The sequence below is a fragment of the Tetrao urogallus genome, assembly GCF_951394365.1.
Source record: "Tetrao urogallus genome assembly, chromosome: 11".
Lineage (NCBI taxonomy): Eukaryota > Metazoa > Chordata > Aves > Galliformes > Phasianidae > Tetrao > Tetrao urogallus.
The window spans coordinates 16,267,182-16,291,621 of NC_136824.1; the positions used below are offsets into that span (position 1 = coordinate 16,267,182).

General features: G+C 38.2%; 1 protein-coding gene across 1 annotated transcript in view; it reads left to right on the top strand.

Annotated features, from left to right (window-relative positions):
- The window catches only part of TLN2 (talin 2), a gene marked incomplete at both ends in the record, with an annotated part of 86,611 nt that extends 62,429 nt beyond the window's left edge, over positions 1 to 24,182 (top strand). The window contains 10 exons of the mRNA XM_079540742.1: positions 843 to 959; positions 3,847 to 4,032; positions 6,865 to 6,972; positions 9,166 to 9,271; positions 13,285 to 13,409; positions 18,747 to 18,872; positions 20,180 to 20,242; positions 20,358 to 20,540; positions 23,039 to 23,164; positions 24,054 to 24,182. Coding sequence (XP_079396868.1) covers positions 843 to 959; positions 3,847 to 4,032; positions 6,865 to 6,972; positions 9,166 to 9,271; positions 13,285 to 13,409; positions 18,747 to 18,872; positions 20,180 to 20,242; positions 20,358 to 20,540; positions 23,039 to 23,164; positions 24,054 to 24,182 — 1,269 coding nt within the window. The remainder of the gene's footprint in view (positions 1 to 842; positions 960 to 3,846; positions 4,033 to 6,864; positions 6,973 to 9,165; positions 9,272 to 13,284; positions 13,410 to 18,746; positions 18,873 to 20,179; positions 20,243 to 20,357; positions 20,541 to 23,038; positions 23,165 to 24,053) is intronic.
- Positions 24,183 to 24,440: the final 258 nt, after the last annotated feature.

The window sequence follows — 24,440 nt, forward strand, 5'->3', positions numbered from 1 at the left end:
ACAACACTAAAAACCCTGTGGTGAGGCTTTATGCTTATGAAGGCTAATGATCCATCTCTCTAGATGTTTCCAGGAAGTACATGGATGTAAAAGCTCAAAAAGCGCTCAGATTCCACCATGTCTGATATTTTTGTGCTACGTTTTCCTTGCATCTGAGATATATTTTGACATTTGCCTCAAAAAGATCTTAAAACTGTCTTACAAAATATTTCCAGATGTGGAGATTAAGACGATATTACATCTGCTTCCGTATTATGGGAGTGTTTTGGTAGCTTTTTGCTTTGCTATGCAATCTTCACTCTCCTGTCTTTACCTGTGAGACCTGTGCCTCTGTTCCTTTTAAAGGAGAGCAGTATACTGTAGAGGCACAACTTGAAAATGACCCATCTAGTCTAGAAGAGTGGTTTCTTGACTCTTCCTGCTCTGAAAAGCTATCCATGTTTTAAATTCCAGTTGTCAAAAAGCTGGCCTTTCTGCTTCGTCTTAATTCCCAAGAATTCAGATGTGTTAGTTAGATATCATTTGTATGTCAGCGTATTGGGGTTTAGGAAAGACAATGACTACTAGGTTATTCTCTGTATTATGACTGTTGAGTTTCTCCTGGGAACAACCAATGCAGTATTGTTCTGTAGTAAGACGTTTCTGCGACTTACAGGGAGCTCTCATAAGCTGGCCAACAGAAGAGTCAATACTTATTCCCATAATAATTACAGTTCATGATGTTTTTTGGCCACATCAGAAGTAATAAGACAACTATATTATTTTGCCTTGATTCATAATATGCTGTCTCTGTAAGATGGGAGGAATGAATTGTGCATTTTTTCTTCACCTCTGTTTTTCAGGTGATGGTAACAAATGTCACATCACTTTTGAAGACTGTTAAAGCAGTAGAAGATGAAGCAACTCGAGGGACAAGAGCTCTCGAGGCCACAATTGAGTACATCAAACAGGAACTCACGGTAAAGAATAAAATGACCATGCATAGCAGCTTTTGAAACTAAACTCTTAACATCAGACCAGGCTGCATGGGGAGTCCTCAAGCTCTGCAGTGAATTGGATGCAGTTTCATTACCTCCATCCATTGTATGTCATCTCTGAAAATACAATTACATGCTTCTTCAGCCTGTCTACTTTGAGATATTAATGGTTTCCGCTGAGAGATTTGAGATGCTAGTGTCACATAAAAAATCTGGAAGCGACTTTGTTGTTTAGACATTAAGCTTTCACTGCAGACTTTATTTTCTAAGTCAAATGTTGTTTGCTTCTTATTGATCTTGGCCTCCAGAATGTCTCTTTACCATCAAAGCCTGCTATTTAATCTTATTTCCGTCTTTCCTTTATTTAGAAATGATATTACCAGTGATAAATAGCTTGGTTTCTCATATTTTATCAGAGAAGGAATTGACAGTACCTTCCAAATTAGGTGCTAGATCAATGACAATTAGTTTCCTTCCTCTTTAAGATATGATAGTTTAACCAGTAGCTGCATCTTTCAGTTACTCTTCCGCTAGTACACTGATCAGTGATGTAAATTAATACTTGCTAGTTTGTGAATAAGGCTCTTCTTTCCCTCTTTCCTTGACTAAAATGCATTTTAAAAATATCTATAAACATACCTATCTATAAAAAAATATCTATAGACAATGTCTTCATTGGGAAATACTTCATTGTATGTTGTGTGTGCATTAAAATACTTAGAGTGTAACTGCACCTGGAATAGTATTGTCTTTTCAGAGGCGCTTCAGAAAGCATCTGTTTTTCATGGTGAGAACAGTGCTCTTTTGAGCAAGAAATTAGTCTTTACTGGGGAAGAAGGGAAATGAAAACAAAAAGAAACTTAACATTTTGTATACCTGTTGGGAATTCAGATATTTTCAGCAGGTGGCAAAAGCTCGTGGTTTAGTATCTGATATGGAGTGTACAATTTCAATAATTAACCAGCAGTCCTGGCTAACCAGAGAGGTTCCCCTTGACTGGAAGTTAGCGAATTTGTCTGCAATCTGCACAAAGGGCAGGAAGGATAACTCGGGGATTACAGAAGAATCTGTTTGATAGCAGGGCATGGGCATTTTATGGGGCAAGTCATCTTGAATGTCATCACATGGCATAAATGGGACAGTGGAGTGATCAGATGCAGCCAGCATGGGTTTATGAAAAGCAGGTTGTATCAGAAATGATGTGACCGGCAGGACCAGGGAAGTAATTGTCCCTCTGTACTTGGCACTTATGAGACCACACCTCAAACGCTGTGTTCAGTTTTAAGCCTTCCAGTACAAGGATATTGAGTTGCCCAGCCATGTGCAGAGAAGAGCAACAGTGCTGATGAAGGGACTAGAAAGCAAGACTTATGAGAAGTAACTGAGGGAATGGGGGTTGTTTAGTCTGGAGAAAAGGAGACTGACAGGAGACGTTATTGCTCTCTACAACTACCTGAGAGAAGGTTGCAGCCAGGAGAGGGTGTTGGTATATTTTTTCAAGTGATGTGTGATAGGATGCAAGAAAATAGTCTGAAGTTATGCTGGGGGAGTTTTAGATTGGATAGTAGGAAGAATTTCTTCACAGAGAGCAGTTAAGCTGACTATGTAGGAGTTGGAGTCTCATTCCCTGGAGGTATTTAAGAGATGTGTGGATGCGGCTGTAATGGCCCTGGTTTAGTGTTAGGACTCGGTAGATCAGGTTGGTGGTTGAACTTGATCTCGAGGAGCTTTTCTAATCTAGGTGATCTGTGGTTTCTAGTGCGTGCCGCTGTCACGTATCCTTATGAAAATCTGGATGACTAAAAGCGAACATCATTCTTTTGCATAAATTCTAAAATGTGTCAGGTCTATATTTGAAACGTTATTGTGTGTGTTTTCTCAATCTAGTTGGTATCTCTTTGAAATATTCCTCCTCCTTTCCCTTTTGTCAGTTTTGCTAAGCAATGGGCCTGTGGTAGAGCTGCTGTCATCTCTTCTGTGGGGAGAAAAGCAGGGTGCTGGATTGGCGTAGAGAAGAAGCAAGAATGGCACATATGAGCTTAGGAAAGTGTTTCAAACTTGACCTGGAACTCCAGGGACTGAATTTGAACAACACTGAGTAATGTCATCCACATATTTGATTAGACTGTTTTTTAACATTGCTTCCATTTCTGAAGAGAGAAAGTGAAAAGTTGATTGATCAGGAGCATGGGATAGACCAGGCCAAATGGCTGTCAAGACATTTGGGTTCTGTAGCCGCTAGCATGCTAAGGATGAAGAGGTACTCCCAAAGCGTTGTTTGTAATGTGTGTAGTACAGAAAACATCTCCTGATGGCTGCATTGCTGCTGCAGAGTAAAAGAATGGCAAGCAAATTGAGTAAAACTTGGAAATGTGAAATATGAGCTCAAAGTAAGGTTTCCTATCTTGTATTATCTACATCTTAAAACTGTTAATGTGGTCTTCCATTCATAAGTGTTGTGTGTTGTCAGAATTTAAACTATTTTCATGCAAGTCCTTATGAAAAATGGGATCTCTATGATTCTAATGGAGACTAAATGTAGAATAAGAGAAAATATGATTTTTCTTTCCTCCTCCTCCATTCTTTTAAGAGACATCTGCATATTTTAGCGATGTTCTTTGGCTATCCTGCACTGTGCTGGTTTTGGCAACAGGGGCTCAGTAGTTGTTTCTCTGTTGTCTGTAGGTAAGCAGGCTTATCAGGACCAGGCTCACAACGAATGAGAATGATATTGAAGTACTCTGAATATGTTTCTCATTTCCTGCTAATGGAAGTCTGCATCCAGTTGCTGTCTCTTTTTCTCGGTTTGAGTTGTTCTGTTTTGACTTGATGGGTGGGTATCAAGCTTTCCTCCTGCTTTCACTTAAAGGTGTTTCAGTCAAATGAGGTTCCAGAAAAGACATCATCACCTGAAGAATCAATCCGGATGACGAAAGGAATCACCATGGCAACAGCCAAAGCTGTGGCAGCTGGGAACTCATGCAGACAGGAGGATGTGATTGCTACAGCAAATCTCAGCCGCAAAGCAGTAGCTGACATGCTAACAGCTTGTAAGGTAAAGAATTGCTTCCATGTCTAAGACTGATATATATTTTTTTCCCCTCTGTATTTTATTTTTCTCCTCTGTAATCATCTCTTTCACTTACAGATTCTGTTCAGTTTTCTTTTTGTTAGTGTTTTACTTTCTAGATGAGAAAGTTAAATGTTATAATAATTATAAGGTGATGTGGTAACATTTCTAGCAGAGGATTGTTCTGTGCTTAAAACAAACAAACAACACTAATGATGACTGTTTTGTTTTTATGAAAACGAGAGGTTGTAAATGACCTGAATTTTCATTGTTTTCAGTCTTTTTATTTAACTGGAAGACAAGCGGTGAATACAGATGGTAGAATATAAGAATCATGCTGTGGTCAGAAATATGATTTCAGTACTTCTAGGAATCCACCAGTGGAAGGAGCCATTCAGGTCTATTTGCTTCTTTCTCCTCTTACTAAACCTAGCAGTTTGCTCAGTTTCTTTAGTGGTTTACAAAAACGTGTTTTGCATTTGCAATGAAAATAGTGATACCCTGTTTTCTAAACTTGAACTAGAGAACTTTCAGAAGCAGATCTGCAAAACTTGGAGGAGAAGAGGCCATGGTTATGTTGTATAAATGACATAATAGTCATTTATCTTTTCTCTGATCGTAAAAAGGATCGAAGCATAAATTTAAAATGTTGGGATTACAAAGACCTTACAAAGCCATTCCTTTTAGCCTACAGAAATAAATGTCTTTGTCTGTAAATTCTATTTATTTGCTTTGCCTTCACATGTATGGAAGCTGGCAGGAAAATGATAGTGCTCTCTGACGTGTGGGAATTTTATTTCATCACATCCCTGCCAAAGTCAGTCCCAGATTACTTGTAGCTTAATTCTGGCCACATGGAAGGGTTTATTGTGTTGTGGGTTTTTTAAAGATCATCATATAAAAGTGCAAGTTATATAAGAACTTAAATCTGAATTTATACAAACTACCGAATGAAATTTTCTTATTTGACTTCATTTTGTTGGAGTTCTTAGTGTCTGACAGTTCTTGAATACATTTCAGGCTTCAGATTTTGATTTTGCCCTCTCGACGTGCAAACCTCAGATGCTTAACAAAACTAATTTTCACAGTAAATTTTAACAACAATGCTAATTATATAAGAACTATTCCATATTATGTCTTAGGCAGAATCCAGTTAACTGAAACTTCTAGAAGAATGTGTAGCAGGAGGATAAAACACAACAGTAAAAAATTGAAAGTTAAGAGAAGTTCCACCTATGTTTCACTGGTAATTAGTCATTGGAACAAAAATCTGATTTCTATCCTAATTTGCAACTTTTCCATCTTTTTGGAGGTTCCCAAGACCCAACTAAGACAAGATCTAAGCAGTCTGGTCTGAAAGCATATATAGAGGAAATAAGGGTTGTTAGCAGAGAGAAGCCTTGGCATAAGGAAATATGTCTCCTACATATTTAGAAACATTTTTCAGTTGAAGATGGCAGGCTTGGTGTGCATGTCTGGGAAAGTAAAAATTCCTGTTACAAGTCCTAACTGATCTAGTGAGATTTCTATCAGTACATCTCTAGATTCCAGAAATGTCATCAGACTATTGCAAAGTAAATGATTTAAGATTCAGCGAATCTCAAAAATGCTTCCAGAAGTATTCTGATATCAGACTTGGTTATGTATGCAAAGCACAATTTATGGTGTTTACAGTTTCTTCATAAGGAACACTGGGGAAGTCTTCTGCTCCATTTTGAAAATAAAGAGTAAACTGTACTGGATTTTTTATTACCTTTGCAATTTGTTTGAAGGATGCTGAAGGTGGGGAGAATCCCATCTTGTTAACTCCTTTGCCTTCGTATTGTTTATTGACAAGATGAGGAGTTGATGGTGACAAATCATCTGTTGTGTGTGCTGTGCTGATCTTGAACTTCCCAGCAGAGGGTGCCCGCAGACAAGTTGCAGGTCCAGCTCACGAGAGCACTTGTTCTGAATGTGGAGGGTTTGCAGAGAATACTCAAAATACACAAGCAATGAGATAATCTGCAGTCCTAATCAAAGACAGAAAGCTGCGCGGGTGGATGGGGCTGTGCTGTGAGAGGAAATGCTCATTTTTAGTTAATCTTGGAAGTTTTACTTGTCGACAGTCAGCACTTACCTTCAGTAAAAAAGTCCCCAGTGACATAGAATTGTATTTATAAAATGTAAGGCTTTTAGAAAACTCTTGGCTGGTACTTGAACTCTGATTGGTACAAAGTGGTCTGGATCCAGTGCTTTTGATTCTGAACCAGATGACTATTTCTGTTTTATTTCCTTCAAGACTGACTGCATAGCCTTAAAATAAAATAGAGTTTTAGCACATTTCTAACCTGAAAGATGTAAATATCCATCATTTTTGAGTTGCAAAATGCACTTAGGATTTTGATTTTTGTTGATACTAGACGGGAAAAGCCACGGTGGCACAAACTTGCACTGTAGAACAGTGTGTGTACAACCTGAGAGCCCATTCCAGTCCCAAGATATTTTCCAAGATAAATATTTTCATTAAAATGCATCATAAATTCTCCTCTGTTTTCAGAGTGTTCTTCAGAGGATTATTTCTTTTTCACTGATAAAAGAAGTAGTATTACTGCTGAGAAAGCCTAAAGAAGAACTAATAAGAAATGTATTTTCAGTGTTGTTCTCAGAACTGGAGCTGTGCTCCTCTTTGAGCCCAGTTTGCTTGTCTGTTTATGATAGAAATGGCTGGCTCTCAAGTTCAAATGTCTTCTGCGTTTTAGGAGAAATCTCTTCCCTTCTCTTTCCCTGACCTCCTTGGGGCACTTTTGGAGCACTGATGTTGTTTTTCCTCCTCAGCAAGCATCATATCACCAGGAGGTGAGTCAAGAAGTTCGAGAGAGAGCCCTGCGCTTTGGAACAGAATGTACGCTGGGATACCTGGAACTCTTGGAACATGTCCTCCTGGTAAGCAGGAGCCTGCATGCACGTGCTGGACCCTTCCAAAAAGAAGAATCTCTTCTTCTAGAGATAGAAGATTTTGGAAAGGGTCCAGAGGAGGGCGACTAAGATGATCAGGGGGCTGGAGCACCTCCCCTATGAGGACAGGCTGAGGGAGTTGGGCTTGTTCAGCCTGGAGAAGAGAAGGCTGCAGGGCAACCTCATTGCACCCTATCAATACCTGAAGGGAACCTACACCCAGGAGGGGAGTAAACTCTTCAAAAGGGCTGACAATAGCAGGACTAGGGGAAATGGATCCAAGTTGAAGGGGGGAAGATTTAGGTTGGATGTTAGGGGGAAGTTCTTTACAAGGAGAGTGGTTAGGCCCTGGAACGGGCTGCCCAGGGAGGTTGTGGATGCCCCGTCCTTGGATGTGTTCAAGGCCAGGTTGGATGGGGTCCTGGGCAACCTGATCTAAATGTGTGTGTTTGGTGGCCCTGCTAGGCAGGGGGGTTGGAACTACATGATCCTTGAGGTCCCTTCCAACCCGGGTGATTCTGTGATTCTGTGATTCTGTAGTGGCTGTTAGTAACATATTTTATGAACAGTTTTGTTACTCAGGAAAAACAATCTAGAGCAAACTCAGCACTTCAGCTCAAACCACGAGACAGAAGGGTGTCTCGAAGAACTGAATGGGTTGAATTCTGAAGCAGTTGTGGAGGTTGTAAGGGTGCTGGTCTAAAAGTGGTTCCCAAAAAAGAAATTAAAGCAAGATATTTCAGTGGTCTTTTAAGCCCACTCTAAGCATTAGATGTATTAAACAAACAAAGTCTACTTCTCTAGACCAAAGACGTTATGAGAACATTATGAAAGCACTTTCGCATGCCTTTTGCAGATTCCAGGAAAATAAGAGGCATTTACCAATGTCATCCCAAAACCCCAAGTTAGCACCATTTCACAGAGCTTTCCAATTCATACCAGATGTGATGCACCCAAAGTTCTGAGAGGAAAAAAAAAAAAAAAGCCACTTAAATCCAAACACATGCATCCTGTATTCATTTGTTTTTTCTTGGCAATAAGTAATTATCAAATAACATATTGCTCTTCAGTTGCTGTTACAACTATAGAAAGCAATAATCTGTGTCAGAACAAAGATTTTTGAGATATTGAAGTTTCTGGAGGTAATTTGAATCAGCTTCATGAACTGCTAGAGATTTCTTTTAAATGACTTTAAGCAGACATATTGAAATATATGAAACTGAAATTTGCAACTTGGATTAGCAAATCCAAGTCTGGCTTACTGCTGAGAATGTCATGTCTAATCGATTACATCAACTTGTTCAAGGTATGCAGAGCATAGACATGAAGCCACAGTTATGTTTATGCTTGCCACTAGCAATGAAAGACTGAATTTGTTAACGTGATTCCTAGAGCTGCATAGCAGTATGTAATTTAACGTTAGATATGTCATATATTTTTAGTTTTTAAGTACTTTAAGGAATTGTTCGGATTTGGTCTTCTGTTGGTCACAGCAATGTTTCAGATTGAATACCAGAATAGGACAAGGACTTCTGTCAATTTTTGCTAACTTTATTCTTCTTTATTTTCCACTTTCTGCTTTGTTCTACAAGAGAAACAGGCCTTTCTTATCTTAAGCCTCTTTACTTTCTTTAGAGTAAAACTCAGAATGTTGTCCCCTCCCAGACTCTTGCAATCTTAGGAAAGTGACCTTGATCCAAATTATAACCAAAATTGAAGAGAACAGTGTGTGTTGGGGGAAAAAAAAAATGGGTAGAATGGTAACTTCATTTGACTATTTGCATGAACCTGTCTACAATTAGTCATAACACACATAATGCATCCATGATTATCTTCATAAATGAAGTAGGACCTGTAATGTATGTGAAAAGAAAAAAACACAACCTTTTTTTGGAGCCTCAAACCAAGTAAATTACCTGATTTTAGATCTAGGGACTTTTGCCTTCTTTCCCCTGAGTTCTAACTCTTGGACTTGTGACAAAGATGCAGCCTGGATGTGATCCAGGTGGTTTACAGTGATTCACTGTAAAAAGAGTATCGTGTTTTAGAATCATAGAATCCTTAGAGTTTGGAGGGACCACTGAAGGCCATCTAGTCCAACTCTCCTGCAATTTTTGGGAACATTCCAGTGTTCCTGGAACCTTACTATTATTAAATATTATGTTTTATCTTTTTCTTTAGATCCTTCAAAAACCAACACCAGAGCTAAAGCATCAGTTGGCTGCTTTCTCCAAGCGGGTTGCCGGTGCTGTTACAGAGCTTATTCAGTCAGCAGAAGCTATGAAGGGTGAGTTGGATAGCCTGGTTACTGGCACAATGTGCTTGTTACTCCAGAAATGATCTTTTTTTCTTTTTTTCTTTTTTTTTTTTTTTTTTAAACTTTAGACCAAAACCAAAAGTTAACAAAGCCGCTTTTAAATCTGTTCTATGTGTCTTGGTAGCATATTTCTCTGCCAGTATTCACATGAGTACAAGTCAGTAACATCATTAATATGATCTTAGTGATGATACTTCCATGTTAGTTTACAGTTAGAGAAGGCAGTGATTTTTTGTACATGTGTAGCAAGGAACAAATTTATTGAAGTTCAGAGTATGTATGATGTACATACCCTGCCAGTAAAGTTTTAATGATTAATTTGCATTTCTTGTGTAGCTTGTAGTATTATAATCTGTGCAAAAATATCCACAGTGTTTGTAATGGCAGTTTGACCCTGCTTCATTTCATCTACTTTGTTCTAAATCATCTGTAAAGCATGTGGCCTTTGAAGGTAGAACCATCAAGTATAGCACTCAAGAACCACAGTAGCAGAAAACAAAATTTAATAGAATTTTTACTGAACTGGGAGTTGGGCTGTAGTTGAATGGCTGGTTCCTCTCCCTACACTCTTATTTGTTCTCACACTATACGTCCTTTGTGGTGATAAGTGCTTCACAGCTTCAAATAAAAGGGGATGTCATCATCTGGCTGAATTAATACTCAGCTTCTAGTAATGACAAACTTGTGGTATGCTGTGCATATGGCCCTCTGTGTGGGTCCTGTTCTGGCAAAGTTTGCTACTCAAACAATGAGACTTCAGAAATCCTGGTCTGGATGATTTCCTGAACTCTTCAGGATTGAGCAGCTTGCAGACAAGCTTAAATTCAGCACTCAGTGTAGGGAATTCCATTGCTTAGTTGAAGTTTGCTGTTCTTAGATTTGTGGTATTTTCTCAAATACCAAGAAAATGATGTGTGCAAACTCCTAGGATAACAATTCTAACATTTTTCTTTTTAAATAAGATGAATTACATTTTCAGAGAAGTAATCATAAAAAGGTAGGGAAATGCATATTATATATATATGCATGCAAATTAGACTGCTACTGTTAAAGCGTATCTAATACAAGATTAACAGGAAACTTCACTCTAAGCAAGCATTCACAGCCATCAAAAGGTATACAAGCATTCTAATTTCATTGTTTGTTGACTGTTACAGAAAAAGACTTTGAATGAAAAAGTGAAATCATGTTTTTTCAGTCCTGCTTTTCCAAAAAGGTTTATAGTAAATTCATACAATCATTGTTTCCTAAGATAGATCAGAGAATCTTAGGGCTGCTAAGATGATCAGAGGGCTGGAGCACCTCTCCTATGAGGAATGGTTGAGGGAACTGGGATTGTTTAGCTTGGAGAAGAGAAGGCTCCAGGGAGACTTCATTGTGGCCTTCCAGTACTTAAAGGGAGCGTATAAACAGGAGGGGGGGAACAGCTGTTCACACAAGGGTGGATAGCAATAGGACAAGGGGGGATGTTTTAAACTGAGATGGGAGGTTTTGGTTAGATATGAGGAGGAAGTTTTTCACACAGAGGGCAGTGATGCACTGGTTGCCCAAGGAGGCTGTGGATGCCCCATCCCTGCAGGCATTCAAGGCCAGGCTGGATGTGGCTCTGGGCAGCCTGGGCTGCTGGTTGGTGACCCTGCACACAGCAGGGGGTTGGAGCTAGATGAGCATTGTGCTCCTTTTCTACTCAGGCCATTCTGTGATTTCGTGATTCTATGAATGCTGTAATCATTTACCTCATATTCTCTGCAGTATATATACGGTGATTTCCTCAGTTAACTCTTGCTTGAATCAATAGATGTTCCTTGGAATGTGATACTTGTCATAAGAAATAAATTATTAATTCCCACCTATGTTTTATTATTCCTCTAGGTCTTAATTTTTTTTTTTTTTTACTCTATTTCATGTAACAGTCCCTTTCATTCTCCAACTGGTTTTAAGAAGGGAGACATCTATAGCCAGTAATTTCTGGATCTTTAATTCATATTCATTAAAATCAAACTACACTTGTTCTTTTTTTTTTTTAATTCCTTTTTTACATTTTGCCTATAGGGATTTTTTTCTTTATTAGTTTCTTCATTTAAAGTAAAATGGTTTTTGGCTATTACTAGGTTTATTGACCCGTGATAGAATTATCTCCTAACTGATTTTGATTGTTAATGTTTTCACCTTTGTTGTTAAAGGTGGTTTTTTTTGTTTGTTTGTTTTGTTTTTTGAGAGAGGAATTCCTACGTTTTGCAAGTTTGGATTTATCTGTATTTCTGTATGCTGCTGTTATTTTTTTCCCTGCTTTTGTGGCCAAAGTTAGGGTGTAATAAAGAATTCCTTCATCTTGTACACCAATTAAGCAGAGAAATTGTCTCAGGTAATGTTCTGATGTTTCATATTTTATGTGTATGTGTATTTATATTTATGTATGTATATCCAGAGGGGAGAGACAGAGAGAATACTAGCCACATGAGACATAGCTCCCTGGAATTACAAAGCCATGTATTTAAATTTCTGCCAGCACATCGTAAGTCAGAACAGGACATTTTGTAGTCCCCTGTGATTCAGTCATCCATAGTAGAAACTGCCTTCTTTTATACTCAGTGTGAACCCATAAGCATTCAAGTTTTTTTGTATTTTTTCTTGTGTTCCGTGAATCAGGAATAGGTTATGCTATTCTTGATGCAAAGTGCCAATGTCTTCCTATCCATTCTTCTTTAATAGTGGTTACTGTTTTAGTTGATATTTTATTGTAAGGTTCTCTCAAACTTGTATCAAATTTCAGTAAGTATTACAAGTCCTTATGAGATTGAAAAAATAAAGCAAACGTTGTAGCTCAGTCTTCCTTTGTCTTTTGTATACTTCTTCCCATTCTTTTTCATAGAATCCAGTTTGGGTTGGAAGGGATTTAAGATTATGTAGTTCTAACCCCCCTCCTATAGGCAGGGACACCTCCCTCTAGCCCAGGTCGCTCAAAGCCCCATCCAGCCAGCCTGGCCTTGAATGCTTCCAGGGAGGAGGCATCCACAATCTGTTCTGGTGTCTCACCACCTTCACAGTAAAGAATTTCTTCTTAATATCTAGTCTAAATCTCCTAGTTTAAAACTGTTGTCCCTAGTCCTGTTGCAACATGCCCTTGTAAAAAGTCTCTCCTTAGCTTCCCTGTAGGCCCCCTTGAGGCACTGGAAGGCCTGTGATGCCACTTTCTCCCCTTGTTGTTTTTGGTCTCAGAAGTTTTCTTTCTGCTTTTCTTCTCTTCCCCCAAGCTGATGTTACTTTTGACTTTCATTGCTTCCCTCAGTCAAGAACATGGATGCTTTCTATATCTTGTCATTGGAGAATAATGTTATGAAATTGAAAGTAAGGGTGCACTGATAATTTGTAAATATTTAAGATGATCTCCAGCCAAGCATTCACTCTGTAGGCCTACAAAATGTCTTTTAGCTGAGAGTAATGGCAAAAACTCAACTACAGCAAAGACGACCTTTGATTGTATTACAGAACCTGGTATTGGCCGTTTCTCCAGTGCATTACAAACACATTGTCAAAACCCACACTTTCTTCATTCAATACCAGCTTCACCTCTAACCAGTGCCAAAAAAGAGACTCTGAAGCGTGCTGTGCCTGATTGGCTGTTGTCTGTAACGTGTCATCTTTACCGCTCTCTTAGATTTCTCACTCTACCTCACAGATTTGGTCAAGGACTTAATAAGAGCTCAGCTATCTGAAAACTGAGTGATAGTTTTGTTCCCAGCTGCTTTGATTATGCAGTTCTTAAATTACTTTCTTAACAGAATATTCCTGCTAAATACCTTTTTGTGAACAATATTACACTCAGCGTAAATTACAGCATTTTGTTCCATTGTGTTATTTAAAAGGAGCATTCTACAGAATGCATTCTGTATTTGACACTTGAAATGCGATTGTAAATCACCCAGTTTGAATGGCAGGCTTAGAGGCACTGAAGTTATTGTCTTCCTTTCCATTAATTTCAGGGACAGAGTGGGTGGATCCAGAAGACCCAACAGTCATTGCAGAGACAGAGCTATTGGGAGCTGCAGCATCAATTGAGGCTGCAGCAAAGAAGTTAGAGCAGCTGAAACCAAGAGCCAAGCCAAAGGTGAGTGTCTGTCCCAATTGTTTCTTTGGAGGTAATAAGGTAGATAATGTATGTAGCCTATATGTTGACTTGCTGTTTGTTACTGTCCATGACCATCAGAAATTTGCATCTGTCTCAGTACCACTAGATACAGCACAAGGTAGGACTTACCTCTGAAGGAAAAGGTTAAAAAGATGCTTTTAGGGAGCAAGTCAAGTGCAAGACATGAGCAAGCAAAGAAAGAAAAGCCAAGGATTACAAATGCTTGTGTTACTGTATAATTACTATTGATTACTTAGCTTTGTTTCCAAACTTATTTTACTGTTATGAAGTCATTCTCACTTGCTCCCCTGTGAGGAGTTTTTGTTCTCATCTGAACATGTGCAACATAATGGGATAAAGCAGCAGCAGAAACAACATAGAAAGGATTGAACAGAATGCAAGAGCTTCAGAATTTTCTATGTTTAAAAGCATAATGTTTTATTCCATGCTAAAAGAGTAAATGCTTTGGTATCAAATCACATATGTCGTATCACCCTTTTTCTTCAGTTTTCCTGAAGAAAAATGAATTACAGTTCTCTATGATAGCAGGTAGTGTTGCATCTTGCCAGGTTAATTCCAAACCTGTCTGAATATATTACATAAAATAAGGTCAACTGCCTTCATGAGTGATACAGTGGGAATGTATGACACAGCTGTTACTTCTGTCTGTTTGCATGGTTCATGTGACTGGATCACCAAGAATTGCTACCTCTTGCCAATGTGGAATCAGGGACAGGCATTAGAAGAAATAACTGTTGAATATAATTCTATCTTTAAAATGAAATTACACTTTAGCTTTGTATAATTTAATTCAGGAAGGACTACGTCTACTTTCCTGCTTAAGCTGCTTTGTAGGTATAAAACTGTTTTCTAAAGCTAATGAAAAATCTTTCTAAAAAGCAGGCTCTCAAGAATTGTTTGGAATTTTTGTTTTCAGCACAGAGTGGTATCCTGCCATTCAGGCTCATGAGATGAAATAATTCTTTGAGGACCTTTTTTTTCCCCATTTGGTGACAGGAACAAATTCGTTCATGAAAAAGAAGTGCTCTTTGTCTGCGTTTTTTAACAAGTGCATCCATTTTGTTTACAAAGAAAAAATGGTTCCTTATAATGAGATTCTGCAGAGCAGAGGACACGGGCAGTTGGAGGAGAGGAAGAGTCCTCCATCACCTTTTCTATACACTGACTGCACAATAGCATGTGTGTGTTGCCTGGTTACCATGGAGCAGTTTCTTTCCAATATCTAAGCCACTTCAGGGTCATTGTAATTTTCTAGTGAATACAGATCCCACACCTGCTCCTCATTTAATATGTTAATTTGAGCATCCAGCCTCTCTGTGATTCATTGGTCTGCTTATTTGTCATTTTCGTAAAATAAAATTCATACTTTGCTTAATTTGGAAATCTAACAACCTTCCAGTCTGTACTTCGGTGTTTAATCTCTTTCACAATATGAGTTGTAATGTACATCAAAGATATGAGAAGATTGCAGAGCAGCTCAAATATCAGTTTTCCTGTTGAAGAGTTAAATTTTGGACAAGACCGGTGTTATCTAGTGTCTTCTGAGAGCAGGACTGCATGCACTGAACAGCCCCTGTCTTTTTGATGCTCAAGTCTTTGACAACATACATGGTGTTGCAGTGTGAATACCTAAGCTAGGTAATAGGGTTGATAGAATAGATTTTACTTATGCTTAGTGCAAGAAATGCAGCAGTAGTAGCTATCTTCTACAATGGAACAGATAGCTGGCCCAGCTAGTCCAGTATCTTCCTTTGGTTAGTAATAATCATCATTAGGTAGACTGGCAGAGAAGTCCTTTGTTGATTATTTTAGAATAACCTGCCTGCAGGAAACCCACCATCTTCTTCATTGTTAATTGGTGGCTGATTCTCTATTTTTGGGTGAGCTTCTTTTAGACTTGAAATTTTCATCTTTGTTTTTTCCAGTTTGTCTGTTATCTCTAAAGAGAACTTCATTGGTTGAAGGTAGGGGGTTTTTTTTTTTCTAATTTGTTCCACTATCTTAAATTTTTTTGTACTTTTATATTTTTTAATTATTTTTTTCCTGTTTCCTCTTAGTATTTTTGCACCAATTGTCCCATGCAGCCACCTCTTGCCCCTCATTCTGTAAATACGAACCTGGCTGTAAAATAACAGACTCCTAAAATTTCTGATGCTTTGCAGGAGAAAAAAAAAAAAAAAAAAAAGATTATGTAATTAAAACAATATGCTTTGTTAATACTGAAAAAAGAATACTAAGGAAAGTGGTGCTGTAGACAAGATACAACAGCAGAGAGCATTGCAGTATGCACACTGTTCTGTTGGTATGCTCTTCATGCTTCTGTGTAGGCATATGCCTTCAAACACAAGAGTCTTTAGTAGTCAATAAGAGTTCCCTGCTGCTAGCTTTCAGCAGTTTATCCTTTTTTTCCCCAAGATGAATCAAATCTGGATGTCTTTTTCTGCAGGACTCTGTGTGATATGTTTGATATATTAGGTTGTTATTTAATCCAACTATATATCAAACATATTCCTACAGTGTCCTGCCCTGTCTCCGGGGGTTTTAACATAGTAGAAGGCAATGTGAAGGAGTACATTCACTCTCAAGCAGGCTTAGAAGACTTATTGCAGACTCATAATCAAATTTGATTTTAAATATATCTACAAAGTGCTCCTCTATCATTATCATGCTCCTCTTTGAGGGACTTATAAGTTGTGTAAGGCCTTTCATGGTAGCAAGGAGCAGCTATGCCAAGAGCTGACTTTCTCTGAAATGGTTATTGTGTTTTTCATGGCTCAGTGCACTAACTTATCCATATAGATTTCCTCTTTATGGAATAGAAGGTGAGAGCTACTTGGAAAGAAAATGGTTTGTCTTTCGTAATTTTTTTTAATGTTTAGCAGAGACATTGGGGTTTATTTGTTATTAACCCTGACTTCATTTATGCCACCCCTAATAAAGGAGATTAGTAGAAAACAGGTAAAAAAAAAAAGTACAGAAACAAATTATATTCTTTTTAATGGCATAATCAACGTTTTTATACTGCAAACTTTGTAGCTAGCCTAACAGTTTTGGCTTGTCTGTTCTGGTGACCTCATCTTCCAATCCACTTACACCCATGCGTAGTCAATAATAGCTTATTAGCTTAAACTTATGGAAGAAGCAGCGCTGTCTTTTGATGGCTATCTGAAGAAGGAAAGATTAATCACTGGTCTCACAGGTCTGATTTTCTAAAGAAGTAACAAATAGCTCTCTAACGTAACTCAAAATATTACAACATAAACTTTTCTGCTATCGCATCATTTGTTTGTGACTTTGTTCATAAAGGCTGTGAAGTGACACAAGCTGTGAAAGCACTATTGATGAGCATGAACCTACCTTGACACAGTCTTTAATGAGGCTAAGCAGAAAAATGACATTTCTTGTAGGGCTCTTTACTGTGTGCTTAGTCTTGGACTTCTACATGTCCCTATAGCTGAGGAAAGTTTTTAGGTAGTTACAGGAAAGTAAACACAGCCATGGTGCTGTCTAAGCATTCCTTCTACTCCATCTCAGGCATACATGTCCACCCCTTAGGTGTCATACTTGAAAATGCTGAAGGGAAGGACTAGAAAATAAGGCATTCTTAGAAAAAATGAAAACTCATCAGAAATACTACAGTTTGAGTATAGTTAAAGCCAGTTCAAAAATAAACTCTTCATATGGTAGATCAAATGTGAATAGTTTTTTTTTCCTTTTTTCTGTAAGTAGAAGGAGTTGTGCAAAGACAGGAAATGTAGGTGTTGGAGGTTTGAGAAGGTCAATATCGTTACTATTTAGATATAACAGTGTTTGTGATTTTACATTTGCAGGCGTAGACAAGAATTTAGATGGAATGTGAGTTGTTCATTTTATGAAGACATGCACTTCAGTTGATGTGATTAGCAAGACAAATCTTTTTCTTTGCACTAGGTGGCTCTTCCTAATAAGAAATTAAGTGCCAAGCAATTTCATCTCTGCGTCAGTTTTTAATTTTCAGATTTTATGCTGTTCATGGACACTACAGTTTCATCTCCTGTATTTGTTTTAGTTTGTATGGTAGCAATGATATGAAATGCTGTAGGATTGAGCATTGCTTTATGCTATTTTGTAAATAATTATAATTACTTGGTTTTTTAATGACTATTATTTAATCAAATGGTAGCAACCGGAGGACAAATCTTGCCTTAAAAGCAGATGTGTGCATTTAGCCTGGCAAATGGAGTGCCCAATTTTCTAACTCAGACACATTGCTCATATTCCTAAAGTTATTGCATGACACAAGAATGTGGTGGCTGCGTAAGTTGGAAAAAAAAACAATCTGTACTTCAAAAGCCTCGTGTGTCCCAAGGTGGTCTGTTGTGGTATCATATCCAGCAGTGCTGCTCTGTTGGATTCTGGGAGGCTTGTGATTGGATCACAGTTAAGAAATTACACTAGTTTATTTTATACATATATATATTAAAAATAGGTCACTTATTTATTTTGTTAACTGTTTAGAAACTAGTGTGCATGCTTAAATGGATAAACAATTTTTGTATATGCCTAAATGGTTAGAAAGTCAAGTAAGTTGTTTTTATGGCACATGAGATTTGTCTTTAACAAGTTAGAAACCTCATTAGGAAGGTTTGATATATTTACACCTGCTTGTGGAAAGACAGGTTTGGATGATTTAAGCATTCCATACAGATCTTTGGAACTTTGTATCTTCAAGACCACTGAACCAGACTGCTGCACCGTGCTGCTCTCTGTGTAATATCAGCTCTTACCAAAAGCTGCTGAACCCATTCATTTGCTTGGTGTCTGTGTAACATTTCTTTGTACAGGCGTATGAGACAATATACACCTACCACTGTTCTTTTTTAATGTCTTATGTCTTTAAATATTTAGAAAACGCTCCATCTGATTTAGCGATTCTGGAAGCCGGTATTGTAGTGCTGTAAAGATAATTTTGATGTGTGAAGGCATAGAAAAGTCTTTTCAGACTTTTCTGAATGGAATTTCGAGTATGCCCAGTGGAGTGTAGTTTATTAGAAAGTTGAGGACAATTCTTGATTTATCTTGTGTGATCTTCAATTTCACATGGATCAACCACGGCTGCACCTTAGTATTTAAGTTCACTTATGTTAATTCTTAGCTGTGGACCATGTGAAATTCCTTTGCAGAAAATGTTGCACCTTTTTTTGAATCTACTCCTGTGCTTCAAGATTTTGTCGCTTCTTGCATATGTTCTTGATCTTGCAGATGCAACTGTTTTCTTGTGGATAATGTGTGACATTGTTTTTTTCTTGGTTATAGCAAGCAGATGAGACTCTGGATTTTGAAGAACAGATCTTGGAAGCAGCTAAATCCATTGCAGCTGCTACCAGCGCGCTTGTGAAGTCAGCTTCAGCAGCACAGAGAGAACTGGTGGCACAGGGAAAGGTGGGTAAAAAGGATAAATTGCAACAGGGAAAGCATCAAAATGGCATCTGAATATATAGCTGTTTTGTTCTATTCCTTATTATTCTATAGAGGCTGAAAGGTCACAAATTTTTGCAGTGAATGGCTTTAAATGTTAGCTGCCTGCCTCCATGGGGAATCTGTTCTCTTGTGCCAGTGAATGTGGCTAGGATGTGTAAAGGAAGAAATTAGCCCCAACTAAAATGAAAACGTAATGGGGAAAAAAAACCCAAAAACTTCAGAATTGTTTGTGCAAGTTCCTCTCATTATGATTCACAAATAAATAAGGCCATTAAGATAATTCTGATACAGTGAAGCCCAACGTCACGTTCTTTCTCTCTTCTCGGTCTTTACTGATTATTAGTTTTTAGATAATTGTCACTTTTGGGTATCTTCAGACACCTGTGGTGGCCTGTACCTCCATAGAAGTACAGCCAGGTGTACAGGAAGTGATTCCTTCTGCAATGATTGACCAAATTCTTGCCCATAGTGAATGGCTTCAGTGTGTCAGGTGGGAGGATTTCATTGTTGATACTGGGGGAAGCATTTTGCTTTTGCAAGAAACTTTCTGAGGCATGTGGGCTCCAGTATGTAGGAGGAAGGACAAATTTGATCTGCTGCATATCTAGTGCTTCAGTGCTGAACAGTAGGTGGTAATTACTGTTGGCTTAGATTTCTCACTGACCTTTTGACTGGTCTGGAAGTGGTGGGATATATGGATAGCTGTGAACCAGGCACATTCTTGTCCCACATAAATTTCCTACTTGCTGGTAAGAATTTTTTTTATTTCACCTGAAGTGGAAAGAAAATTGTTTCTTGATTGTTGCCAGTACTGCTGATGCCATGAACTCTTCGATGATTAAACTAAGAAGAAAAATGGGATGCTTTCCTCAAATATCACTATTAAACATGAAGGCAGTTAGAGGGCATCCATATGGATACACATTCTATTTTGTACCTTTCCTAATGCTACGATCAGAAGAGATTCAGAAATAATGTAAATGTGTGGTAGAGACAGAAATAACTTGTATTAAAGGTCACTAATTGTGCAATTGTTGCAATGCAACAGATACTATTCTGGGATTTCTAAATGTGAATCAGGGATGGGACAGTTCAAGCTGAAAGCACTTTTGCTGACTACTAACTTTCAGGTGGACTCTGTGTTATGTACTGTGCACAGTCACAGCTCCAGGTTCTCCTTTTTCCACTATTTGTTGCATGCCTAAATCTAAGACAAAACAGTTGTATTTTCTGTTTCACTGTAAGTAATCTCTGAACTGTTGTTGCAGGTTGGAGCAATCCCTGCGAATGCAGCTGATGATGGACAGTGGTCTCAGGGACTTATTTCCGCTGTGAGTAACTACTTCTCTTTTATGTTGGACTTCAAAGTATTAGTGAAGGTACCACCTTCTCTAAAGAAACCAAATCCTGTGACAATACGCAGAGACTTTCTTTATCAACTCCTAGGCCCGAATGGTGGCAGCTGCAACCAGCAATCTTTGTGAAGCAGCGAATGCTTCAGTACAAGGCCACGCTAGTGAGGAGAAGCTCATCTCATCTGCAAAACAAGTCGCAGCTTCGACAGCACAATTGCTTGTGGCTTGCAAAGTGAAGGCTGATCATGACTCTGAAGCCATGAGGAGGCTACAGGTACTTGTTTCTTTATTACCAAAAACCCATAGTAGAGCACTGTACACACTTTTAATATTGCATGGACAAATCCAAAATGTTAGGAAGTTTTCTGTGTTTTCAGACTTCAGTCCAATTTTTCTTCTTTGTAGGATTCTAGGGGGAAACTACCGTTCATCAAAGATCAAGTGATGGTGCATTTGGCATTATTCGGCAGGAGCTGAAACTCAGTTCACTGCTTGTTTTATTCTTCGTTTTTGAATGATGCTGAGAAATGCAAGTAGTTACCAGTCTGTGCCTTGCCCTGGTTTAGATGCAGTATCAATAGGCTCATCCTCAAGGTCAATCTCAGGAATACACCAGCTGAGAATGTTTACTGTGTGCATTTTTGTGGCAACTGAATATAGTGAGTTTTTCTGCAGCTGTTCTGTACTCAGACTCCTTGCAAACAGCCTGCAAACTGTTAAGCATGCTTAAGTCAGTTGCACAAGTATATTTTCTGACTTCTGCAAGATTATACGTATATGTTCAACAAAGTAATCACTTCAGTGCTGCCAGCTAGGCTTGTGGTTAGATTTCTTTTGAAAAAGAGGCAAGCAGCATCAATTATAAGCAGAATGTTTCTAAGATGGTGAATCATCATCAGACCAAAAAAAAAAAAAAGGAAATAAAGAAAAAGAATCACTGAAGCGATATCTCAACTATCGTCTATCGTAACATTTTTGAATGAAAATTGTTTCCTTTTGCATTACGCATCACTTCATGTTGAGTTTGTATGAACTTCTACTGAATTAGCACTGAGTTACGAGGAATAAAGTCTACTGTTTTAAGGGTATTCATTTTAAAAATAACTGCAGCCTTTTCTGAGTTCAGTCTTGCAGGTTCAGTTTGGGATGTAAGAAGTACTTCAGCTCCTTTTTTTCACATCATCAACATAGAGAAACTTTGGTGATAGTGGAATTTCCCCTTTTTTGTTATTTCCAGAGGTGTTACTAATGGACACTCACTATAACAATTGGTGTATGGATAGACTGAATCAAGTCTCATAGAAATACATGTAATTGAGTATCTGAGCAACGGAAACTGATAACGTCTTGGGGTGGGTTAAGTACTTTGGAGTAGAAAATGTAGGAATATATGAAATGTTTGTTTTTGGAGACAGTAGTGGCATCTTAATGTTAACCTTGGAGATGAGGTGATTTAGTTTAGATGATGAGATTTAGTGCTATAAAGTGAATTCATATGGATTGACTTGTCATGGGTCTTTGGTGGGAGGTATCAGAGCTGGTAGATAGTTCTGACTGTAATTCAGTCTTCATTTTTATATCCAAACTTTGAGATAAGTCTGAATGAATTTTAAATGCAGAACAAAGAGAACAAAGAAGAACAAAATCATGTACTAGAGACCATGTTTTCTCAGCTCTGTCAGGAAATTCAGGGTACTCAGTCACTGTAGGCAAATATTATTAAATAGACATGGAATGTGAAACATTGGAAGGGAATATGGAAAGAAGCCCAAGCACTGACTGAAATTGAACTTTGCCACTTTAGCAAGTGTTGCATTTGTCCCAAAATGAATAATGAAGGGAAAAGCAGTTTGTGCTTGGAAACAGGGTCCTTTATCATAGCTAAACCATTTAGTTGAGATATCTCAGATATTTTTACTGGTGGATTTGCCAGATCTACTATGATTTTTCAGCCAGCTTTGCCCTTAGCACAGGTATTTTCATATAGCCTAGTCAATGGGTTTGGTTTGAGTGTATTATGTTTTTCTTTCCTACCCCTACAAACAACAGCAAGGTTTGTGAGCAGACATTTGAACTGCATTTCCCATGAATGCTGATTTGGCCCATTGCTACAGGAGTCTAGGTAACATGTTCCTTCTGGTATCTCTACTAAATTCTTCACAGTTGTTTCTTCTGCTCAGGAGGTGGAAATATCTTTGAATGGTGGCCTATCCCATTCTGTGAAGTTGTTTCTTTCCTTGAAATACATTTATTGATCCACTTTTCAGTATTTTTATGTACAACTGAGTAGAACACATAGCTCAGTCTCTCAGGGAGTCTCTCAGAATGAGTAATCCATGATACCTCTCAGCTGTAAATCCTCATCAGGCGAGAGATTTCTTGCCTCTGTTCAATTACTGGTGATGGAGAGGTGGGAAGAAGGATTCCAGTAAGAACCAAGGAGGTGGGATAGGTCAAATCTTTGAAATATAAAATATTGAAATATGAAATGTGACTTATGGGGGCAGTTTAAATAACTGCCAGTGGTATATGGAAGATTCAATTTACACTTCTGTGTGCAACTTCACTTTTTAGCTCTATTAAGGAAGACGGATTTTGACCAAAGCACCGATTTTTGAAGATTAATTTGCTTTTCATGGAAACAAAGAAAAAGGAAGGACAACCAGTTCTTGCATAGTTAAGCAAAGATGTTTCAGTTTTGGTGGTCAGAAGAACTGATGTTACAATTACACCTTTTTTATTATTACCAAATTTCTTTTGTCTTTTCCCAAGGCCGCAGGGAATGCTGTCAAGAGAGCATCAGACAATCTTGTCAGGGCAGCCCAAAAAGCAGCTTTTGGAAAAGCAGAAGATGACGACGTTGTGGTCAAAACAAAATTTGTGGGTGGCATTGCTCAGGTTGGTACAATTGTGAAAAACTGTAGCAGAGAAAAACTGTCTCATGGAGAAGCAGCATAGTGTTACAATGTCCATATGCTGTATTGCAAACTAGACAAAGCTACCTAGAAATCTGTGAGTTGCTTGATGACTCACTGTAGGTAACCACTGACAGCAGCAAAGTGAAATAATATAGCATGACTGCATCTCTTCACTGAGCTTTTACCATAAAAGCAGCTGCAATAGTACAATGTCTTTTTTTTTTTCCAAATTAAATTAATGGTTCTTTCAAGCCTCTACAAGGCACTTGAAATATCCCGTAGTCTTACTGAAACACCAGTTTTGCATATGTGTCATCATCAAAGGCAAAGATAGTAAGAGATAAGAACTGATGGGAATTTCATTACCCTAAGCTTAATATGAGAAAATAATAGATTCCAAGGGTCTGAGGTTATAGTAGCTTCTGAATTCAATGCTGTGAATATGGATCAGCATGTGCTGTTGTTACCATTTAAAATGTACTGAAACTTGTTATTTCTGTGTGTCCATGGTACTGTCTTTTCTTTTCTTACATTTCAAGATGCAGAAAAGTACTATGAATACCTGGAAAAATGAATATCCAATTTTTGCTATCCCCTCGTTCAGGGCTGTGGAGAAGCATAGCACTGTAAAATCGAACATGGGTGTATGGTAAAACTGCTGGTAGAGTCTACTTTTTAAGTTCTCTATAAGAAACAAGAGGGAATAAAGTACCCTTCTTGTTGGAACCTGGAAATCATTCGAGCAGTTCCTACTGAAGTCGTTGAAACTACTCTGGAAAATGCTTACAGCCAGTGTGAAACTAGTGTCATAGAAAAGTTGTTTTACAGACTGCATTCATGTCTGTCATAATCAATGCTTCTTTTTCTAGATCATTGCAGCCCAAGAAGAAATGTTGAAGAAGGAAAGAGAGCTGGAAGAGGCAAGGAAAAAACTTGCTCAGATCCGCCAACAGCAATACAAATTTCTCCCCACAGAGCTGAGAGAAGATGAGGGTTAGCCTGCTGAGATTTTCTTCTTGCCTTTTTTCCTTTATTCCTCTTTTTAAAAAATTTCCTTTTAAAGAAATAAGCTAAGGGGGGACAGTATAGTGAGAACTGACCTGACAACTTCTGGTATGTCAAGCACTTACCTAAATAAACTGCCTATCACAGCTTTGGATGAACAGAGAGCAATAACCACTTGTTCTTTGTCATCTGGGAGTGCATTCTGTGATGATCAAGTAATGGTACAGTATTAAGTTCATTCCTGTTCCTTC